Below are 23,536 nucleotides of genomic sequence, written 5' to 3'. Positions count from 1 at the left end.
GAAGTCTGTGAGGGTCTCTGTAGTTTTGTACCTGAAGTACTTCCAGTGGGCGTAGCATAACAATTTTTCCACATGTCAATCCTAACCCTCACCTGACTACGCCATCCAAAAATTACGTCACAATCACGTCATGGAGCTTGCCAAATTATACTTACGAATACCCGAAATGGCATCTGCGCCTCTCTCATATCGGAATCATTGCGACGAGAAAATGAGATAACAGCTTGCTCGATTTCGGGTGGTCGTCTTACTCGTCTACGTGTCTTGGATGACAGTTTGTAGTTTGAAGGGCTTTATTACCGTACATCACTTTGACGTCGTAGTGATATAATTTTTAGATGACACAGTCAGGTGGGGGTTAGGATTGACATATACAAAAATTGTTATGCTACGCCCACTAGAAGTACTTAAGGTACGAAAGTGAACTAGACCCGTTTGTGAAGTCCATGCACCTCAAACCAACAACCTCACAACTGACCTACCGTACCACATTGACTGATTGACAAATATCTATGAATGTTGCATCGACTGTGTTCAACACAACTACAAACCATTTTATTTCTAATTGCAGAAATTCTAATTTGACTATAATTTTTGTAAAACTCCCATAAATCTGTAAATTGCATGTGACACCTGAACATAAAAAACAGCAATTACACAACAAAATGAAAACAGTACAAGTTTTCCATACCACAACTTCCGTTCGGATGTTTAATTATTCCATTTGCTGTGAAGATATTGTAAACTCAATCTGTCAATACTGAAATATCGGCACATTTCCCTTTCTCCCATACGCCGGTTCATGAGGGTACGCAAAAAGTTATCATAACCGCAATTTCGAAAGATTCAATAACGCTGTCTCGACAAATATGTACCGGTACCGTACCGTATTTCGCAATCCAAGCGACGCGCAAAATGAATTAATCGTACCGCGATACCGTAGTATTGGTTTTGTTTGCTTTTTTGTCGCCCGCTAAATATGCTTTATCACCCACGTACCACGTAGACTTTACGTGACACCGGTTTATCGCGTCTCCATTCTTACTAAATTGTCATTTTGCTTCTTTCTGTATCTACATTGCGTATTTTCAGACTGATATGACCCCCATTGCTTACTATTCTGCTCACCGCAAGCGAGTAGAACAAGTCTTGCAAAGCCGGCGCCGCAGGCAAACGAAACACCGTTACCGTGGTAAAACGTAAAAAAATGAACGTAGGTCATTTTTATTTGCAAAAAGTACGGCAATTACCGCCGCCACGTATGCACCGGAAGACATTTGATCTTTATTAATAAATTTTCATTAATAGGAAACGTGTGCAATGATTTTTGGTTCAGAAATTCAAGAATGCGAATAGAATAAATTTCAAAAATTATTTATGTTGTCAAAATAAACAATAATTTCTGCATGAGTGGTTTAGACACGCCTACTTTTTGATTGGTTGTTGATAAAATAAGGGATTTCCCCCCAGCTTTCCTCATGGGTGACATCTTTCCATAGAATTCAGAAATTCATATTGAAGCTTCTGATTCTGCCTTTTTCAAAGTTGTATCAGAGGATTAACGAATGGATGGAACATCCGAAGGTATAATTTTTTGTGTTTTAAAGTGTCTCTTTAATATTGTATCACTTACAGACGTAATAAGCGCCTGAATTGGCATGACGGTTGTGGCGCATCATGCTACCGGTAAGTGTTGGCAATGCACATATCACATCGCTGAGGCAAACTTGATTGAACCGGACAGGAGGCTGTTTATCTATTCATAAGATTACCAAAATCTACACGAAAATCTTATTTTTTACCTAAACGGTTTATATTTCAGCTTATATGGCTGAAGTCAAAAGGTGATGGGAAATGTGATGACAGCCTCAACCATGCAGCCATTGCAACATATTGTAATCTGAAAGAGAAAAAGGTCAGGGGTCATCGATTTTCTGCAAAATAATATTTATCAATTATTTATTCATACACCTATGTTTTATCTCATGTTATTCATCTTCGATATTAAGGATAAGTTACCTTGTACCAGAACACGCACCTTAAAAAGCAATCGAAACAATGTTCTTAAATAGCTCTTTACGCTGACAGTACTCAGTCTGCCGTGCGCTGCTATGCTGTTACCAGTAGTTACCTCACCAGTGCCCGTAATTTTTGTTTTTTGGTAACAGATTTGGATTTTGGAGATTAATTTTTTCTAATAATATATATATTGTTTGACTTTTTATTCAACCTGTATCAAATTTGACTTTTATCATGGGTGTCGCTGCTCGATAAGCAACATTGTTTTTTTTGTGTCACCCTTTACTGTGAAATCCCATTTTCATGGACTGAAGTGTGTTTATGAAAAAGAGAAATGGAATATTTCATTTTTTTACACATCTCTGACTCTAAGCCACAGCTACCCAACAATTTTTATCGAAGATTCACATGCAAAACTTTTAAAAATATTTGGGCCTGGGCTTTACAGAAATTATATTTCGGCATCCTTAAACTTAATTAATGATTATTAGCTAATCAAGATTGTGTATAGTTCTTTTCATATATATTCGAATATATAAAAGTGATTTAATAAAAGGAAATTTCAAATGTGGGGCTAATGATCCAAACAAAGAATTAGGTGCGGTCTAAATCGTATACACGAAAGGTCCGAATTCGGACCGCGGTCCGCCAGTTGAGTAGCCCTGCTCTCAGTCAGTCAAAATACAGACTCTGGGCTGGAACATTTGACCAGGACTTCAGCTTCCAATTTCGACATAACCAAATTTTCATCAGAAAAAGCTTTATTAAATACATGGATGATTATTTTAAAATAAAATTTAACCTGCAAAAGATAGAGAATTGAAATGAATTTTTTCATTTCAGAAATGGCACGAAGTTGAATTATATTTTGACGAGAATCTCAAGCGACCTTACTTAGTTGTAAAATTTGCTGAAGAATCACTCAACCGTGTGATTCTGCCAATGTTCTCAGAGGAAGAAATGTCCCCAGAAGAGTGAGTAAAAACTTTTAGCTGCTAAGTTGCAGATTGTTACTTGGTGCGGACACTATACGAAATAGATTATAGTTAATTCTGAGTAAAGATAAGGATAAGAAACAGGAATAACGGCATAAAGCATTTAGTTATTTAATATTGTCTTTTGACCGAGTATGAAATATTCAAATATAGGTACTCCCGTAGTATGTGTACCAGGTTATGATTAGGCCATAATTTCAGGTACAAATACTACGGAAGTCACTTGGCTAGTTCCCGAACTAGTAATAAAACTGAAATAGGAAAATTGGAATAAAATTATGGCTTAACCCTAACCTGGTACACCTACTACGTTCCGGTGTCTGCCATCTTGGTTCGCATACTTCAGGAGAACCAAATGCTGATTAAAGTAATTTACTTTAAATGTCTGAAATAAATGATTTTCGTTTCATTGCCCTTGCAAACTTGTCTGTATAAGTATTCGAAACTTTGCCAAAGATCAAACCAAAAATTTGTACAAAGTGATAAGATGGCTTAATCATATGGCGAACCACGGCCTCTCGTCCGGTTACCCATATATGTTGGGTAGGGAATTAGCCAGTTATTTGTTTCGAATACATGGACTTGATGGTGGAGGAAGCTGTCAATAGCCAGCGGTGCGTGAGCCACCCTACGGCAATGAGTCCAGCAATCTTCTGACACATAATTATCACCTAAAGGATTCGAACCACACAGGGTTCAGAGGCGCGATGGCAAGTGTAGTCTTAACGCTCAGCATGATGAGCCACGCGACCGAGCCTCTTGCATCTCATCAACCACTACTCTTTACACTTTTGCATGAAGGCCTTACTGCGCTTTGAGTTTGAGTACATTCAGTACTAAGAATGAGCCCATTTAGGGCCGACTATCACTCCCTACTGCGGTGACTATATTAGGTATTCGTCTTTCGTTTCATTGTATTGCTTCCTTGTTGTACTTGGCTAGAGTCCGTCCTTTTTCATATGAAATTTTTTTTTGTATTTGAGCATCGCTTTCTTATTTATACTAATATTTATATTATTTCAGCATGTTGTCTGTGTTCCATACTATTCAGCCACCTGGAGATCCTGACTTATATGACGATGGATTGATTCTCGCCCTGGTGAGACTACTTTTCTAACACAATTTTCATCGTTGCTCCCGTAGTATGTGTACCAGGTTAGGGTTAGGCTATAATTTTATTCCGATTTACCTTATTTTAGTTCTGTTACAAGTGCGGGGACTGTCTGTGTTAGCCAAATAAATATACCCCCTGCCCATAGGTTTCAGTTCCCTTTACATAATCTGTTGTAAAATAGGCGAACACAAGCAGTTACCTCCATATTGGTACACATACTTCTGAAGCGCATTTTCATGTGCAATTTATTCTGAACAACGCCCTATACAAGCAGCTACTGAAACGATATTCAAAAAGTTCGAAATTTTCCGATTTGACATCGCTTACCCAATTTATTACACCCAGGGTAAGGGGGCACAGGATTTGTACCCGGGGTATGTATCTGTGATACCAACACTATTGGGCCCAACTAAGTGAGTCATGTTAGGATTCTTAACACCAACTTGTGGTTAGTTTGGTACATTTCTGGGCCAGGTCACTTAGAGCTTCCCGACCTTTCAAACTCACGACTTCCAATATATTGAAATTAAGTTGGCATTGTTATGCAGGCGCACTGCTTCTTTGATTCTATTTATTCTCTCAAAATTGTTAGATTTATGTTTTTCACTAGTTTTAATAATTGTGTTTCGAATCAACGTCTAAAAAAGTAAAATAGATTTATATAGTACTTTCGGGGCTCCCGAAGTATGCGAACCAAGATGGCGGACATCGGAATGTAATATGTGAACCAGGTTAGGGTTAGGCCATAATTTTAGGTATAAATACTACGGGAGGCTCTTGGCTAGTCTTCTAACTGATAATAGGACTAAAATAAGGAAAATTGGAAAAAAATTATCGCCTAACCTGTTACCCATGTTACGTTCCGATGTCCGCCATCTTGGTTCGCATACTTCGGGAGCACCGTACTTTGTGTGAAATTCATACTCCTTGCGACCCCAAAAATTCATTGCGTGCCCCTCCAGTTTGGGAAGCCCTGACTTAGAGCGTCGAGAGAGAAACCTAGGGCCTTCGTGAGGTATTTGTTTACATATTAAAATAATGACTTGCTAATTTTTCGAATGTTCGAAGAAGCAATAATGGCATTAATAAGAATTGACAACAATGAAATGTGGCAACAAGGGGGTAATTCAAATATGACATATTCTATAAGTTCCAATAAATAATTTTTATAAATATATTGTAGGGCTGCGTAAATAATAGTCAAACTCTTCATTGGCTCCATAACATCAAAAGATTGGGAACCCCTGACTTAGCGTCTTTGATCGACTTAAGTCCAACTTCGAATTCCCCCTTCCCAACATCTCACATACTTTTATCTACTTTTCAGGTTTCCTCGGACCAAAACATCGTCTACCACAACCTAAGTCCCGGGCTGGTTCCTCCGACAAATAAACCGACTCCATCGTCAATCCCAAAATCGAGAGATCAGAAAAGAAAGCTAAAGTGACTGAGCGAACAATGCAAGACATCCTGTATATCAGATCTTCCCAACCAAAGGGGCTACAGAGCAGTTGGAGGGGACACAATGCTAGTTGCAAAACTGATTTTACTTTTGTCTTTGAAAACTTCTGTCTCCCTAGTTTCAATTTTTGATTAAGTTATTTCATAGGATGTTTTCACTTTGTTGGGAATTGATTGAACGTAATGGGAATCTAAAATTCAAAATAACACTATAAATCAGAGTGGTCCAAGGTTGTCGGCTCCGAGGGCCACAAAATTATATTTGCATTGTTCGCGGGCCACAATAGTATCAAGAATAAGTGAACAGTGCAATACAAAACAAACACTATCATTCAACTTCGCTAGTTGCCTCGGCTATAGTCAATTTAGTGACATTAGTGAAGTAATTCTGGTTAATTCTATGGCGAAACAACACCAAATACGATTTTTTGATTATTCACCGAATGTGACGCAAGTCACAAATAATGAAGCTGCGAGCCACATGTGGCCCGATGGCCTGGGTTTGAACCACTCTGCTATATATAGTACTGTAATGCCAATTTCCGGCAGGGGGCCACGAGCCATAAAAACATTAAGAACCACTTCTCTAAACATCGGTAATAAAAAAAGGGAACTGGGTGTGACAAGAGAATCGCTGGACTTCGCACTGCCACGTAGTGATTCATGTAACCCTCAAGTCCATGAATCTGAAAAAAATGGCTGCCCATCCTTTCCCATACCTGACAAGGACAGGTAATCAACTGTGCGAGAGGGAGAGAGATCGGTACATTTGACAAACCAAGAAAAACATATATAAATACATAAATAAATAATGAACAAACGCCTGCTTTCGGTGTATGGATGCCAAGGTTCCATTGCATTTGAACCCATGACTATTGCACCTATGGAAATTTTTTTGTTTTACGGGTATTTAACCCATACTAACCCTAACCCATGGGTTTTAGCAGTCGCATATAGATTGAACACGCAGATATACACATGGGTTCAAATGTACGTGGGTTCAACAATACAACCTTTTGGGGTCATCAGAGTCAGTTTTCTGATTTGATAAATGATACCGTTTCATGTACTGGTCGGTTACGCCCTCTTCCACCATCATGTACCGCAAATAATTGCACACCTATTTCGGCCCTCCAGAAGTATGTGTACCAATATGGAGGTCCCTAATTTTGGCTCGCCCATCTTACACCAAGTTTTATGAAGGGACTAACCAATGGGCAGGGGGTATATTCACTTGGCTAACACAAACAGTCCCCGAACTCGGAATCGAACTAAAATTAGGAGAATTAGAATAAAAGTATGTCCTAACCTGGTACACATACTCCGAGAGTACCCCTATTTTTTATAATTTACATGGACCGCAACACACTGTATGCAAGGTCGTGAATTGCCATATTGATGGTTTATTTTTTCGACTTATCTTTTTGGATATGCGTTTTTTATATTCTTTGATTTGTTTTAATATTTATTTGGCTTGTCAATTATTAAACGTGCGAAATAAAATTCATGTCATTTATTAGATCAGTTCATTGGGAGCTTGGAATTAGATTGTTCTTCGAAAGCTTACATGTACAGAAAAAACTTTTTGACATAACACCCTCTTTTTCTGTGCGCAGTTTGGATGGTTTTCGGAATAACTTGAACATAGAAGCATTGGCAAGTTTCCGCTAAAGTGTTGGGAGGATTACAATTAATTCTTTGAGTACATTTCCACCCAGAGGTGTAGTCAGGAATTTTCAAAGGGGGGTTTCTGAAATTTCGTTTTGCCAGTTAGACAATAACAGGCAGCGGGTCCTGCCAGAAATCGTGGGTTTTCAGGGGGATTGAGGGTTTAAAAAGCGTATTGCTATGTATGACGCAAAAAAGAGGGGGGGGGGGGAGTCCGACTCTCAAAACCCACCCGCTGGCTGCGCCCATGCTTCCACCCCAAACAAGGTTCTATTTTTAAAGGGCAAGAATCATCTTCCCCAATTCTTTCGTGGGTGGGAACGGAGGTGAAATCTGAGATCTTTAACCTACCATCCAAACGTACCTGGGTTAACGCAGTTGGAGGCGGGCACAATGCTGTTTTACTTTTCTTTTCACAAGAAAACTCTCATTCTTCCTAGTTTCATTGCTTGATAAGGTTATTTCACCTTGTTGCGCATGAATTGTTTGAACATAATCAAAATAACACCATAAATACTAGCTGGGTTAACGCCCGCTATCTCAGCCTAGTTTTTTTCAACTGCTGGTACAGTCAGTGGTTCCACTACCATAAGGGGTACATTCTAATCCGGTCGTTTTATGGATATTGTTAAACTATTATTGAACTTGCTGCATTTTGAAGATCATCATGTTTTGCCAGTACGCTTTTATATATAATAATAGTAATTAAATATTTATCCCAAAGAGAGGAAAGACAATGGATGGCTCAATCATATGGCCACTTGATCCTAGTCAGGCATAGGAATAGTTAGCCAATTATTTGTTTTTGAAAGCACGGACTTGGTGGTGGAGGAAGCTGTAACCGACCAGTGTTCCCATGAACCACCCTACAGCGGCGAGGAATCCAGCATTCCCACGCACATAACTATCCCCACAAGGAAGCGTAGCTCATACAGTTCTTGGATAGGGGTTACACGGGTTATGCTCCACCAAGAAAGTTGAAAACAACTGCTCTAAACGTTAGGGACTCCAAATAAAAATGACAAGTCAAAATCAATCCATAAATTTTATTCAGAAAAATTCCATGCAAATCCTATGATATGTTACATTCGAGGTTCCAAAAGTTCTAATTGACAAGTTAAACTGTAAGAGAAAGCGGTCCGTTTGACTGGAGGCCAAAAAATCTCGGTTTATAATAGTCTTAAGGGTCTTAAAAGCGTTCCAAGCTACGAATTTTTATTTATCTTTTTTTTTTCAAAAGAGGGGAGGTCCGCAACAACCCCCCCCCCCCTTGAATACGGCCCCGATTAAAGAGTCAGAGTTTGGCATGTTATTGAAGAAATAGTAATTTCGAATAGCCCAGAATGGGTAAATTGGAATTCAGGTTGAAATTCCAGGACTTTTAATTGTTAAAGTCGAAATATTCTACACAAACTAAAAAAAATTAACTTCACTGAGCATTTGAAATAGTCTGCTAAAGAAGTCTTGCATATGCCAGAGAGTTTGTTATCAAAAACTTGATTTTCTTGAAAGTACGAAGCTCGAGTGAGTTTTGAGATTTTGTTTCGTATTTTGAGGACTTATGAAGTTACATTATCATCAGATGTTTCTGGATGGGTTGTCGTTGTACCGTTTTCGTTTGATTCTGACAGTTTTTCTGCTTCGTCGGATGTTTTAGAAATGCTAGATTCCGGGCTTTGATCACTTGAAGTTTCAGGGGTTGGGACCTCTGTGATAGAAGGGGAAATAACATCTTTGATGTCATCCACTGAGGCCGCAGCTTGTTTATTCATTGCTACAGTGCTATCTGCAACAGCTAATGTTACAGTTTCCTCAGATGACGCAGGTACGTGGGAAGTTCCCTCCTCACTTAGTGTTGCTGTATCACCTCCTGTGATTTCTGTTGGATTATTTAGTTCGGACGTTTGTTCGCTGTTTTCTGTTGAATTTGTGATGCTTTCTTGAACCTCGGATCTGTTCATTGAATGATTAGTTGTCGTGTCTTGAGTTTGAGGCGTTTCACCATCCCTAGTTGTACTGGTTGGTTCTTCAATAGCGTCACCCATATTTGGAGTACGATTGTCGTTTTCTGGTTGTGGTTCACTGACTGTACTTGTTGCTTCAGCGGTTACAGTGTCAGTTGGTTTTTTCGTCAGTCGAGCATTTTTGGCAAGTTCATTTCGTTCCGCTTGTAACGCTCGGCTTAAGTTCGTCAAACGAGCTAGTTTTAATTTAAGCTTCTCAATTGCTTTATTTTGCTCAAAATTTATTGACAAAATTCTTTTATTTTCTGCCTCAGACTGCTCGTAATTTTTTTTCCAGGTCGCTGTAGCTTTTTCGAGGTCTTTCATCTTTTTATTCATACGATCCATTTCAGAGCGGAACGACTCGAATATTCCGTTACTTTTATCCAAAGTGGATTGAAAATCTTCAAATTTTTCCGAGTAGTATGTAATTTGTGTTTTCAAAATTTTTTCTTGGTTTTTATACCCCTCGCAAAGCGTTTTCAACTTTACAACTTCATCAGAAAGAACAGCATGTTGTTGAGAATATATATCCCGCTCATCATCAGCCTTTTTGACTTTTAATTTCAGGATATTTTCTTGCAGATCACGTTGTTCCATCATAGCTTTGATAACTTTTTCACGCTCAGTCGTATCGTTTACTAATTTAGCGATATTTGTGGCCATTTCTTGATTCTGGGTATTCAGAAGTTCGTTCCGGTCTGCAATTGAGTTAATTTTACCAGAAATCTCATCAGTAGTTGCTTGAAATTTCACACTCATTTGTTCTCTCTCCTTCTTATGCCGCAATGTCATATTGAAAGATTCCTCTTTCAGTAACTTATTTTGTTTGTTTAATTCTCGAGCCAGACTTTCCATTTTCGATTTCCCAAGTACGGCTTTGTTCAGCTCTTTTTGCATTTGTTCTTTCTCTTTGAGTACTTGCCCAGATCGTCGTTCCAATCCACGCAGCCGTTTATCTTTTACTTTTTGCTGTTCTAATAAATCCGCGTATTTTTTGCAAAGAGCAGCAATTTTTTCCTCAGGACTATGAAGACTATTCAACGCTTGCATCATAAGACTGATATCCCTGCCGAGTTGTATTTTTGGTCGATGGTGATGGAGGATGTCCAATCCGTCATCTGGAACTGGCGATGGACTTCCAGAAGACATATCACAATCGCGGGGGGTATTCCCATCAGAAGGAGTGCTACTTCGTGAGGCACTTTCCAACACATGAGCTTCAAGCGTTGAAAGAAGGACGTCTGCGACTTTATCGGTCAAGAACGAATCATCTTCGAGATTTAAGACTGGCACTGCATCACCCTCATGTGGTTCGTTATGATTTATTTCATTTTCACCATGATCGGTTTTTGACTCTTCAGGGGTCTCACCAGACAAAGTTTGCAAAGCCACAGAATCAGACATTTTCTTTATCTAAGAGTATGTTAATTACAAGTTGTAAAGCACTAGAAATAAAAAATATCGTTAGGTTTGCGGGCCAGGTGACGTGAGCATGCAAGATTAGTAAACATAAGGCACATAGGATAGGATTTACATATTCATCCTGGGGGAGAGGAAAACTGATACGACGGCTTAACCATATGGCGTACCACGGCCTCTCGTCCGGTTACCATTTCTTGTCGGGGTATGGAATTAGTTAGTTGTTTGTTTTCGGAAGCATGGACTTGATGGTGGAGGAAGCCGTAACCGACAAGCGGTTACGTGAACTACTCTACGGCGGCGAGGAGTCCAGCAATCCTCTCGCACATAATCATCCCCGCATGAGATTCGATGTCAATCCTAACCCCCACCTGACTACGTCACCAAAAAATTACGACATTACGATGTCACAGTGTCCTAATACGGCCCTCCAAAATATACGGATGGTCGTCCAAAATGCGCAGATCACCAGAAACCGAGTACACTATTTCTCTCGTTTTTCGTCGCAGCGATTCTGATGTGAGAGAGATCACCGACTTCAGTGAGTTTATCGTCGGCATATATATCATTTCGGGCGATTGTAACTATACTTCTGTACTTTGGCAAGCTCTATGACGTGATTGTGACATAATTTTCGGTTGGCATAGTCAGGTGGGAGTTAGGAATACTGGAATAACATAGGCATAATTCGTTATGATACACCCACTGGAAGTACTTGTGGACGTGGTACTATACTAGACCCGATAAATAGAGGGGTATTGTGAGATTTTTGATATTTATTCTGCACAAAGGAAGTTTGATAATGGCGGAATATCGGCTTTGTCAAGCTTGGTTTTACAATCAGAGAATCCTAATATTTTAATATTTAATTTTCGTAACTGTTTGTCAGTGTGAGGCACCTCGCTAAGCCATACCGGTATTACTGTATTAAGCTCACAACCATCTTATTAAGCTCACCGGTATCCTTTCTGCGAATACTGTAATTTATTTTGAAGTAAAGTTAACATTGTCACGGTACAAAGAATGCCTATAGTCTATATTCCCGCATCTGCGCATAAAATAATTATATATTCAGATCATTAACGCCCTCCATTGCCACCGTTTAACTGCTCAGATATATCGCCTCGCACAAAACATCAATTTTAGTAAATCAGGGCGCAATCCGGCCGACAGCTGCAAAGACGCACTAGGTAAGTTGTTTCTTACTTGCCAGATATATTCTTTAATTAATATCGATGAAAATTATTATTTTAAGAAATTGATAAATATATTATTAAAAAATGAATTAAAACATGTTTTTTATTAATTTTATACGTTACAGCCACATATTATTTGCGATGAATAAAAGTTCACCTCCAATATATATTATACTTTTTATAAAGCGCGTATGAATATGGCAAGAGTTAGTATTTCGAACGTTATTTTTAAAAATGTAATTTTACCGATGAGAATTATGATGATAAAGCTATGATAAAATTTCATATTACCGCCGAGGGAAAGACAAGCCAATAAAATTGTTTCCCTAGAGCTCCGCGCGATCTGTATAGCGTATTTTTTCATTAAGTACATTTTTGCGTCATTCTGCTTTTATTTAAATATCCTAAATCCTATCTTAAATTTATCCTAAAATCGTGAAAATTTTTTAAATTGAAATAGCCAGGGCTAAAATGGAATTGATTTGCTCAAGCACGATGATTTCTGGGCTCCTCACCGGCGATTGGCTGGGTGGTTGCAAAAAATATAGTTATCCCAGTACAATGCCATCGTTTCCCTGTGAAACTACAAGCAAGGTGTTCGGTTATTTCATTTATTCATCGACTTTTTTATTTAATTTTTCTTTCGAAAATCGTAGTCTAATTTTCCGTGACCAATAACGGAATAGGATTTACATTTATTTATCCCGGAGAGAGAAAAGCCGAAACGACATCTTCTCGTCTGGTTACCAGTCTACGTCGGGTATGGGATTAATTTGCCAGTAATTTGTTTCAGATGCATGGACCTAATGGTGTGGGAAGCCGTAACTGACCAACGGTTACCTAACCCACCCTACGGCGTCGAGGAGTCCAGCAATCATCTCACACAATTATCCCCGTCGTGAAACTGTGAACCCACGCAAGGTAATCAGAGATGTAATGGCGAGCGTATTCCACATCGCCGGATCATAGATATAGTGCGTCTTGGTGGCATTGAAACTTGCCAGCCGACCGTTCGTCCGAATTATGACAGCCAAATAGACGAAAGACTAACTAGATCAGTGATTCTCAACCTTTTTAAGTATACCGGTAAAATTTCGATGAACCTTGAAAATGAACCCAAAATGTGAAAAACACAAAATATAATTAAACGTATCTAACGTAATTACGACAAAAGTATGCAATTCAAAAAAGACAATTCAATTTATTGAGAAATTTGCGTGTTGAACGCGATTCTAATGAAGTTTTTGCAAGGCAAAGTAGAGCGTTGACTTCCTCACGAATTCTCTGTTTGGTCTTGATGAGAGATAAAAACGAAAAGCTTTTCTCACATGAGTGAGTTGTACAAAAAATCAGCAATAATTTAATGATTTGTCACTGAGCGATATCCAAATCTCTGACGATGGTATCCAGCTGTTCAGGGCTTACCCTCTGACCAAGTTTGGATTGCGCATAGGTTACAAGTTTATTTCGACTCCATAATCAGCAATAGACCATAAAATAATAGATAAAAACGAAAATAAAAGTAACTGATTATAGAATCGGAAAAGCGAACAAAACCTCGAGTAAGGTTTGAAACGTACAGATTTTACATGGAAAGGTATTGATAAAAGAAGTAGTACGTGTTCGCTCACCCAAAAGTAAAAAAAAAACTAATTAAGGCACGCATCAATACGAGGTCAAACTCACAAAATAAATTAGCAGGCCATCAATACCTTGCATTTTGAAATTGAGATGTAATATTGGAATATATCAGGCGGGCCGGCAAGAAGGATGACGTGGACCGCCGCGGACGGGCGGTTGAAAACCAATGTGTACGGCTTAATACAACCAAAGATCACAATGACTATAAAAAGAACACATAAACTGTCTGCCTACGTATTCAATCGTTAGTCTGTAAAGTGTCTGACGCAGTGCATCTGTGGGCGTTGCATACCTATACGGGCCCCAATTTTTGGGCGGTTTTCTCGTTTTAAACTAGTGGCGTATTTTGAGGGTAAGATAAGTACTGTTCCTGCTATGGTGTTCCTCCGCGGCGGTGTGGCTCAACGGGCTAAGCGTTATGAATACGCTCGCCACCGCACCTCTAATTACTCTGCGTGGGTTCGCAGGTTCGAATCCCATGCAGGGATGGTTATGTGCGAGAGGATTGCTGGACTCCTCGCCGTCGTTGGGTGGTTCACGTAACCGCTGGTCGGTTATGGCTTCCTCCACCACCAAGTCCATGCTTCCGAAAACAAACAATATAACTAATCCCATACCCGACTTGGAATGGTAACCGGACGAGAGGCCGTGGTTCGCCATATGGATAAGCCGTCTTATCGGCTTTCCTCTCCCCCGGGATAAATATGTAAATCCTATCCTATCCTATGGTTTCAATTTTAACTTGGTCGCAAAAATTGATAAAGTTTCGCGACCACAAACTTGTGCCCCAAAGATTTTGCTGGGAAGATTGCCGGACAAACGTGACGGATAAGTGTTCCCATAGGGTCGCAAATGATAATAAAACTTGAAATGAATTGAAATATAACAGCAAAATGTTAAGTGAAAATTACAATTGTGAAGGAAAAAAAAAGCGTTCCCATAGGCCAGGCGTGGTTAACCCGCGGCTCTTTTCGTCCTGTTTATTCTAAGGGAAAATATCTTGCTAACTACGTTCTTTTAACATGTGAAGGTATATCTGGTGTTCATGTGTGTCCTTATTGATGATGTAGCTCTTCGCTGTAATAAGGTACGAAATTTTTTCTACACGGAATTAGAACTAGCGCACCTAACCATAGCAAATCTATTGTTAATTCAGCGCTCTCGAAGTATATGCACCAAGAAGATGGCACACACCCTGAACTCTAACCTGGTACAACTACTATGTTCAGGTTGTGCGCCATCATGGTGCACATATTCCTAGAGGTCCGTTAATTCTATGCTCTTTAGGACTGAACTCTCTTTCTGGCTTGTCTCCCAATTTATTACATCCGAAGCGAGGGAGGTGATGGCCATAGAGTTTAAACAGGAGGTGAGGGTGGGAAACCACCCTTTGAAATGTGAAAAAGAAAGTTTTCTCGGTGCTCCCGAAGTATGCGAACCAAGATGGTGGACATCGGAACGTAACATGGGTAACAGGTTAGGGTTAGGCGATAATTTTTTTCCAACTTTCCTTATTTTAGTCCTATTATCAGTTCGAAGACTAGCCAAGAGCTTCCCGTAGTATTTATACCTAAAATTATGGCCTAACCCTGACCCAGTACACATAGTACATTCCAATGTCCGCCATCTTGGTTCGCATACTTCGGGAGCACCGCAATTTCTCACACCTTGGGCCGGACACGCTAGCAATTAGAAATTTCAGACCCCTCTTGAAAATTCCTAGCTACGCTCCTGGGTTTGAGAACCGCATACTCTTAACTAGGCGCTCCCGTAGTATTCGTACCAATATGGCGCACAACCTGAACATAGTATGTGTACCAGGTTAGGGTTGTTCAGGTTGTACGCCATCTTGGTACGAATACTACACCCTTAATTAATCTCTATTGCAGAGGGAAAACAAAAAAACATCCGATTTTCCTTTCTACTTTAATAATATTGTGAGCAATAAAAGCTGAAAAAGAAGATTTTTACAAAAGCAAAGAAATTTAAATCGTTTTTCATGATTACATTGATACATCAATAAATTTATGGTACAATGGTGGAAGAAAAGGTACTCCTGAATATGTGAACCAAGATGCCAGACACCGGAACATAGTATTTGTACCAGGTTAGGCCATAATTTCATTCCAATTTCCCTTATTTTAGTTCTATTACGAGTTCAGGGAATATCCAAGTGACTCCCGTAGTATTTGTATCTGAAATTATGGCCCAACCCTAACCTGGTACACATACTTTGGTAGTATCAAAGAAATTTACACTATTACACAATATTTCATGATAGTGGAAAAATAATAAATTGGAAGTCACATATGATGATAAAGGGTGCAGATATACCCAGAGATGATGTTAAATGAATATCCTACCTTAGGGCGTAGCCAGGTACTTTAAAGTGTGTGTGTGGGGGGGGGGGGGGCATTTCTAGTAGACAAGCTAGATAATAAAAGCTAACAGGTTCGGGTATTCAAGAGTTTCGAAGGGCTATAAAACTAATGATATCAAAAAAAAATTGTGTTCGATTCAAATGGGGGGGGGGGGGGGGGACTCCGTTGCACATCGTTTTTCTCTTGCATGAGAAATTTAATGGACAAGGAAAGAAAAAGGTGGACAACTGCGCTACACAAAAGAATTAGGGTTGAGAACTCATAGTCTATTTGGTATTACTGGGAGACTTGAATTGCACAAAATTTCAAATAAAAATAGGCTAAATTGTGGAAAACATTCAATTTGTCTTGGACATCTCTGAATACAGACAAGATGAAACGATAATCGCAAAAAAAAGGAGAATTTTCCCATGAAATCGTTATTTCATTGTATAAACATACATTTTCTTCATGTTGTGTAAGTCCTGCTCTGGCCTTGTATTTCCCAAACAGTGAAAAAACAAAAAAATGAAAAGTAACAGTGGGGTACGCATAGAAAATCCTGCGCTGCCTCAAAGATAGGGCTGAAGTTAAAGTTCAGTTTGTTTTCAAGCCGGATTTGAAATATCCAGAGTCGATATTCTGATTCCCCTGAGTTTGAGTCAAAATTGCGAACTTCCAATAATGGTAAAAGAAGTCCCAACTTCCATCGAAACTCAAAAATTTTGTCTTCGGCTCTGACTCCTGAGGAATTAAATTTTGTAAACAAAACTAATTCTTAAGATGCAATAATTTTGCTAAATATTCTTAATAGTCAAGAATTTTTTTAAAAGCCAAAGCTTTCGCTATCAAAATTTGAATATATTGAAATTTTGGTGCTCCCGAAGCATGTGCACCAAGATGGCGCACAACCTGAACGCTGACCTGGTACACATACTATGTTCAGGTTGTGTAGCCGAAGGGCCATAACCTTCCCCCCCATTGAAAAAAAATTAATAATTTTTCTTGCATCATCTACACCCCTGGCCGAAGATGATGTATTGTTCTGGTTTAGGGTTCTAACTTGGATTTAATTGTTAATATTAGTCAATTCACAGAAAAAATGCAATAAGCAAAATTTTACCCTGTAGCCAAGATTATAAATTATAATTGTATAACAAAAATGCATAAGGCCACAACGAGAAATCTTTATAAAATTTAGATAAATGAACGCTTCTCAAAAATTAATTTTATAGTACATTTTTTTCCTTTATATTGAGCGTTTTCTCTGAACAAGGCTATAGGAAAAAGGCCATTAATACATAATGAGCTATTAGTGTTATTTCAAAATTTTAAACGTTCATATTAGCTATTTTTATACAGGGAGTCCTCGCGACTTACGATGTTTCGAGGCTTACGATGCCTATAAACTAGATCATTGTGATCAAGAAAATCAGTGCTTTGGGCTCATTGGTTTTCGTTATTTACATCGCAAATGACGTGACCAATTGCGAACTATTACGATTATGAACGAATAATCACTAAGCTTCAGTCACATGGTACAGTACAGTTTCAGTAATACTGTACGTTATTTTGGTTGTTTGAGCCATTTTTTTCGTAACTTGTTTGATCGTTTTTTTTTACTTTTGTCCTTTGTTATGGACTCAAATAAAAAAAAAGATGTTACTGATGTTAGTACATCAAGGTTTGCTTTTATTCATGTGATGCGGAATTGTTTTCTGTTTTTTCTAATAAAGTTCTTTTTTGCATTATTTGTACATTTTATTAGTGTACAGTATCATACTTTACAATACAGTACGATGTGTATAGAGTAATTCATGCACTGTACCACTGTACAATATAATGTTCCGACTTACACTGAAATTCGGGTTACACCGGGTCGCAGGAACGGAACTGCGTCGTAAGTCGAGGACTCCCTGTACAGGGCATTTAAGAAAGCGTGCCCGAGCAGCTATCGACACGTAACTACGAACATATTGGTGTTATTTCGTTATGTCAAATGTTTGTTATAGTTATTTTGACCCTATAGAAAGCTTACTCTTACGCGGCGCAGAGAAGCAATCAGCTACTGAAGTCATATTGATATAGCAAACTTTGATAGAACAGCTTTTGCATCTGTTGTGCAAAGCCCCGAGCGAGTCAAGAATGTGAGATTTGAGGAAAACATTTCCGCCACGTTTTAAAATAATAAATTAATAATTATCCAGTTAGGAATGATTTAAAAATTGAATCCCAGCGCAATTTGCAGTCCTGACCCTGACTGTATAATTACGATCTTCTTATTTTAGAATTAGCGGTGGTGTCTTTGATCAAGTCCTTGGTTCTATTTTTGTTCAACATGGCATGTACAACTTGCTTTCTTGACTGAAGGGGGGGGGGGGGGAGATATGCGCAATCTAAGTCCTAAAACAAAACTGTTACCTTATGTACAAAATGAAAAATAATAAAACAAATGAAAAGGAAATGAAAAATCACCATAATAATCATCTAATTTGATAAAACATGAAAAAATGCCACAAACAATTACCGCAGTAAACCCCAAAAAGTATATCTTCTGTAGGAATGCTTATACAGAAAGGAACTATGAAAATTCAAAATCTGAGAAGACGGTATTGGACTCGTTTTCCCGTAATAACGTATGTTTTACTAAATCAGTGTTTTTGGAGGAGAAAAAACTGATATTCTTCGTAACTAATTTACCAATCAGAAAAGAACTCTGACAACCTTAATTTGAAAACCTGAAACGTAGTTAACAGACACATAATAAGATAACATATGTTTCTTTCTGAAAAATCCTTATTGCTAAAAAAAAAAGATTTTTTCCACAGTTCGCCTATCGGCTTCATATTCGTACTTGAAGAGGGAAGGCTATTGCATTTATTTTTAAATTCACTGCTCAGACTCAATATTTCAACAAAAACGTTTCTGTTTTCTTGTAATTAAAGAGAACAAATTTTTAAACCTCCTCTAAAGCAGTGGTTGTCGAACGGTGGGCTGTGGCCAAATCGTGGGGCATCGAGCATTTTCTAGTGGGGCTTGAATAATTTCAATTTAGCTGACACAAGTAATAACTGGTAACTGAACGCGAGGCCGAAGTATGCCATAATTATGACTAACAATCTGGACAATTGTTATTAAATAATAAAAAAGTATGTTTACCCAGAAAACTCAACAACTTACTTGAATATGCTGAATTTAAAATTATTGAAATATTTTTTGGATGAGGAATAGTGTCCTTATTAAGATACAATCCGAAAATTTTTTTTTCAAAATAGACAAACTATCTCACAACTAGGCCATGAGATGAAATGGCCATGAAATTTTATATTTAGGTATAGGAAATTTCCCCAAGGGCAGGAGGATGGACAAAATCGCTTTGGTGGGCTGTAATTAACCATCCCTTAGTTGGCCCTATAGCAGGGGTGGTCAACCTCCTTCCAATCGTGATCGTCAAAAATTTTCAACATAGCTCGTGATCAATTGGTAATAAGGTCATACACAAAAACGGATAATACTGAATATGCGTATAACTGCACACACATCGAAAATTCCACTAATGCCAATAAGCTTGGCTCTATGGGCGCATTCTTAATGGGATCCGACGCGATTGACTACTTGATATCGACATGCTGGCCACCCCTGACCTATACAAACGAGGAAAAAATGGTGCATATAGGAGTTTGCGAGAGAAATCCTTTATCCTTAATATTAGACAATTGGAATTATATTCAATTTATCAAATCCCAGAATTTAGGCAAAAGAGTAATTTACAGGAAATTAGTATTTTGGGCAGAAAATTACTGGTAGGCGACGATACCCAAACAGATGAAAATGGAGATCCAATACAGTGTTTCCCCGAAAATAAGACACGGTCTTATTTCAATTTTCTTTTGAAAAATACCATCAGGGCTTATTTTGGGGAGACGTCTTATTTGCATTTATCAAAAACAAAATTACAAAGTGGAAAATTATGAGATTTCCAAATATATACTTTAATTATTTGAAACGCGTAGGAAAGATTTCTTGCTATCAACTAGGTCCTATTTTAAAGGGAGGGCTTATACCAAAATCATTTTTAAAATTTAGGCTAGGTCTTATTTCAGGGTAGGTCATATTTTTGGGGAAACACGGTAGTACAAAAATCTGCCTTAATAGGTGGTAACAATTACACACTATGAAATTTTATACTGCTGTCCCTGTACAACAAAAATAGTCTTGTGATTTGTCTAGTTTCGGTCAGACTACCTCCCAGCCCTGCTGGCTTTTTCTTTATCATTATCAACAAGTTTATCAATGAGATCTTGCAACGGTGCTAGTTCTTTTCGATCAATTAGGTTAAATTCCTGCACGAAATAAATAAAATGCTTGAAAGACGTGTTGAGATGTGCTTCCTCCTTGAGATTCATTACGTCGCTGAAGTGCTGATGGTAAATATGAGCGTAGACGCGAAATAGACGTTTCAGTATGGTCTTCGCGATTGTCATGAAATTTTTCGGAAACGGGGTGCCGATAGTGGAAGGAAATACGCTCTCATCATCAAGTTGGTCCTGAACCCACGTCATAAGGTAATCAATGTACTTAGGTGCCGGACACTTGATTGGTTTTTTGATGTTGGTCCCATCAGCCCAATGGTATTCATACTTTGGTCCAGCGGACATGACCTAGAATAAAAAATTATAATGAGTGTCAAGAAATTTCAACATATTTGGCCTTGGACAGATCAAACGTTACAGGAAATATTCATGAAGTGTGCAGCAAGGCTCTATAACAGGGGTGTGCAATAGACGGCCCTTGGGCCACAATCCGGCCCCGCTAAGTCATTCAGTGTGGCCCTCTTTGATGCTCAAATCTTCCCCATCGAGCACATTGAACGATGCGTTAAATTTTTCGCTGTTTTGCCTATTAATGGAAAGGTGAGCGACAGCCCCATTCTCTTCTCTTGCATTTCCCGTGGTATTTTGGCTGTCGCTAATTTTTCAATTTTTGTGTACACGGAAACAAACAGTTAAATAAAAAAAGACATTGGGTTCTTTTTACTTGGTGAACTTTTGAAGTTCAAAGGTGAAGGGGTTTGGGGAAAACTGCAGGCCCAACTGCAGGAGTTTCCCCTATAAATTTTGTTTAATTCCTTTTCCTTCGCTGCTTCCCTGGCAGTGTTCACTTGAAATATTTTAAGCGTGTGTTAATTGCTACAAGAAAAGTTTTCCACGACCACATTAAATTAAAGTAAATTAAATTTGGTTTATTTAATTTTTTGACTGTATTGAATTAATTCCTTTACTTTCATTTTTGACTTTTAGTTATCAAACATAGGGCACAAGATAATCATTGGAACATATGAAAAGCAAAACTAAAGCAAAAATTTTTAGGAGAATATCGTGTGTAAGAACCTCTGGCCTTAAACAATCACCCCTCTTATTTGAGTCTTTCCACCGGCTTATCTTTCCCCCAGTATAGGGCTGGGCATTTCGATTCGAATCGTAAATTATTCGAATCGGTTCAAAGCGAAATTTCGAATCGCCGCCATCTTGTTTTTTTCCTTTCCGCCAATTGTCGAGGTAAAGTTATAAATATTTTTTTATGGAAGTCATATTTTTCAACGCAATTCTGACATATGACTCATTTCTGTGGTGAGTTATTGATGTAAACATATTTTTTATTGTGTGTGAACGCTCAGCAATCTGTCTGAGTGATATATTTTACGTTTCTAGTAATTTATGTGTCTGGAGGACCAAATACAAGAAGACAGTTACATACAATTATATATCTCCCAAGTATTCGAGATTCGATTCGAAAAAAATATTCGATTCGATTCTGAAATCATCAGCTATTCAAAAATGCCCAGCCCTACCCCAGTATGAATAAAATCCTCAACTTACTTTACAAGAAGAAGCCGTGCAAAACTCAGTAATTGTTCCGTACAGCATATTTATTTGATTAAAAAAATCGACGGTGTTAACAGCGACCCATTCATTTAGGTCCTCGCCTTCTGGAAGTTGCACAGCTAAGCGTAAGTTTCCGCTCCCCAAGGTGGCAGCAGCGTGCTCCATGAGGTCATGTTGATGCGTTCCTTCAGGTATTTTTTTCCTCGGCTTAAAAGTACGAGAATTCCGGTTTTGAAACAAGAAGGCCATCGTGTGGATGTGAAGATGATGAAAAGTCAATAGTTAGACTTTACGGATTATTTAATTAGTGATATTAGTTTAAAATCTGAAATACAAAACAGTTACCTACTTCGTAAATCTTGGTCATGCTGCTCTCAAACTTTAATGCCTTTGTTATCAAAACCAAATTTTCACACAAGTTTGGGACTTAAATTTCCTTCAGCCCAAAGTCGAGAGCATGTGACAGAATTTTTTCAACTAATTCGCTTTTAATTGGCTCAGAGTTCGGAAAATTTCCCCAAACTTCACAGCTGGAATTTCTCCCCAGAGAGGATATTCATTACTTTGTGAGAGGAAATATAGAAATATGACTTTGCATTCGGCGTAATTTCACTAATATCGTTCGGTTATTAGTACCTTTATCAGGCATATTTAAACAGCCATTAAAAATTATTTAAACTTCACAAAAACCAGATTGCAAATTGTGTGTATGACTAACTAAGAATCCACCAAAGATTGGGGTAGGAATATTGCTTTGTATTGGTGTAGTTTTATAATATGGTTTAGTTATTTTTTTATGGCGCTCCAGAAGTATGTGTTCCAATATGGTAACTAATTTTGTTCGTCTACTTTACATCAAGTTGTGCAAATGGACTGAAACCTATGGACAGGGGTATATTCACTTGGCTAACACAGACATTCCCCGAACTCTTAATAGAACTAAAATAACGAAAATTGGAATAAAATTATGGCCTAACCCTAACCTGGTACAAATACTACGGGAGTACCTTTTCTATTACTGCAAAAAGGAACATCATAAATTATTCAGACTGTGAAAAAATCTGAACAGAATGCAGATGCAAAAACATAAGAAGTCAAAAATTCAAAATAGGCTGTATTGAACACTAAGCCTAATTTGTCAATGTTGACATCTCTTCATTGATAAAATACTAAATATAACAATAATGAACCTCTTCAATGATGGATAATGTCCAGTTGAGTGGCCACTTAAATGTACTTACTGTTTCTGTTGGTCATAACAAAAAAAGCCCAGTAACTCCTAACTCACATGAGCAGTGAATTATGTCTAAAAAAATTTCGAATCAAATTTCATTATATTCACTATAAAAAATATTTGACTTCTGGAAAATATTTACATTTGGAAATAGGAGGTTTTGAGACGCCCAACAATCAGATCAAAAAGTAAACGAGAATATCGGTCGGAGACCGAAGACTTATCGATCTTAGATCGGTAATTAGTTAATAACTCGCTGATTATACGACATAATTAACCCAAAATCTATAGGCTTCTGGTCCGAGGTATGATGCATGCACATGCAAAATTTGGAGCAGATTCAACCACGCGTTCGCGAGATATCGCGTTCATCTAACAGACACACATACATACAAATACCTATCAATATACTTACAGATCTTAAGATCGATAAGTAATAAACCGGTAACAAACAACACAGAGAAAACAATGGCTTTTTATATTTTATGTAATTTTAGATCTACATGAAGATATAGTGATTAATGTAGTTTTCCACTTG

The 23,536-nt window shown here is 38.2% G+C and overlaps 3 protein-coding genes across 3 annotated transcripts; 1 reads left to right on the top strand and 2 right to left on the bottom strand.

Moving 5' to 3' along the window:
* The first annotated feature begins 1,274 nt into the window (after positions 1–1,274).
* Positions 1,275–7,110, top strand: LOC120345050 (uncharacterized). The gene is made up of 5 exons (XM_039414436.2): positions 1,275–1,584; positions 1,823–1,915; positions 2,863–2,993; positions 4,038–4,113; positions 5,456–7,110. The coding sequence occupies exons 1-5, from the start codon at positions 1,570–1,572 to the stop codon at positions 5,573–5,575; spliced, it is 435 nt and encodes a 144-aa protein (XP_039270370.2). The 5' UTR covers positions 1,275–1,569; the 3' UTR covers positions 5,576–7,110.
* Positions 7,111–8,288: 1,178 nt separating this feature from the next.
* On the bottom strand, positions 8,289–10,725 carry LOC120344896 (beta-taxilin-like). The gene has a single exon (XM_039414217.2). The coding sequence runs from the start codon at positions 10,665–10,667 to the stop codon at positions 8,817–8,819; it is 1,851 nt and encodes a 616-aa protein (XP_039270151.2). The 5' UTR covers positions 10,668–10,725; the 3' UTR covers positions 8,289–8,816.
* A 4,705-nt stretch (positions 10,726–15,430) lies between these two features.
* LOC120344306 (MOB kinase activator 1A) lies at positions 15,431–22,091 on the bottom strand. Its single transcript, XM_039413448.2, has 2 exons — positions 21,759–22,091; positions 15,431–20,540 (listed from the first exon to the last, which is right to left on the bottom strand). The coding sequence occupies exons 1-2, from the start codon at positions 22,011–22,013 to the stop codon at positions 20,121–20,123; spliced, it is 675 nt and encodes a 224-aa protein (XP_039269382.1). The 5' UTR covers positions 22,014–22,091; the 3' UTR covers positions 15,431–20,120.
* Positions 22,092–23,536: the final 1,445 nt, after the last annotated feature.

This window comes from Styela clava, chromosome 5, assembly GCF_964204865.1.
Source record: "Styela clava chromosome 5, kaStyClav1.hap1.2, whole genome shotgun sequence".
Lineage (NCBI taxonomy): Eukaryota > Metazoa > Chordata > Ascidiacea > Stolidobranchia > Styelidae > Styela > Styela clava.
Note: the sequence above shows the minus strand (reverse complement) of the source record. Positions and strands in the feature narration are given on the sequence as shown.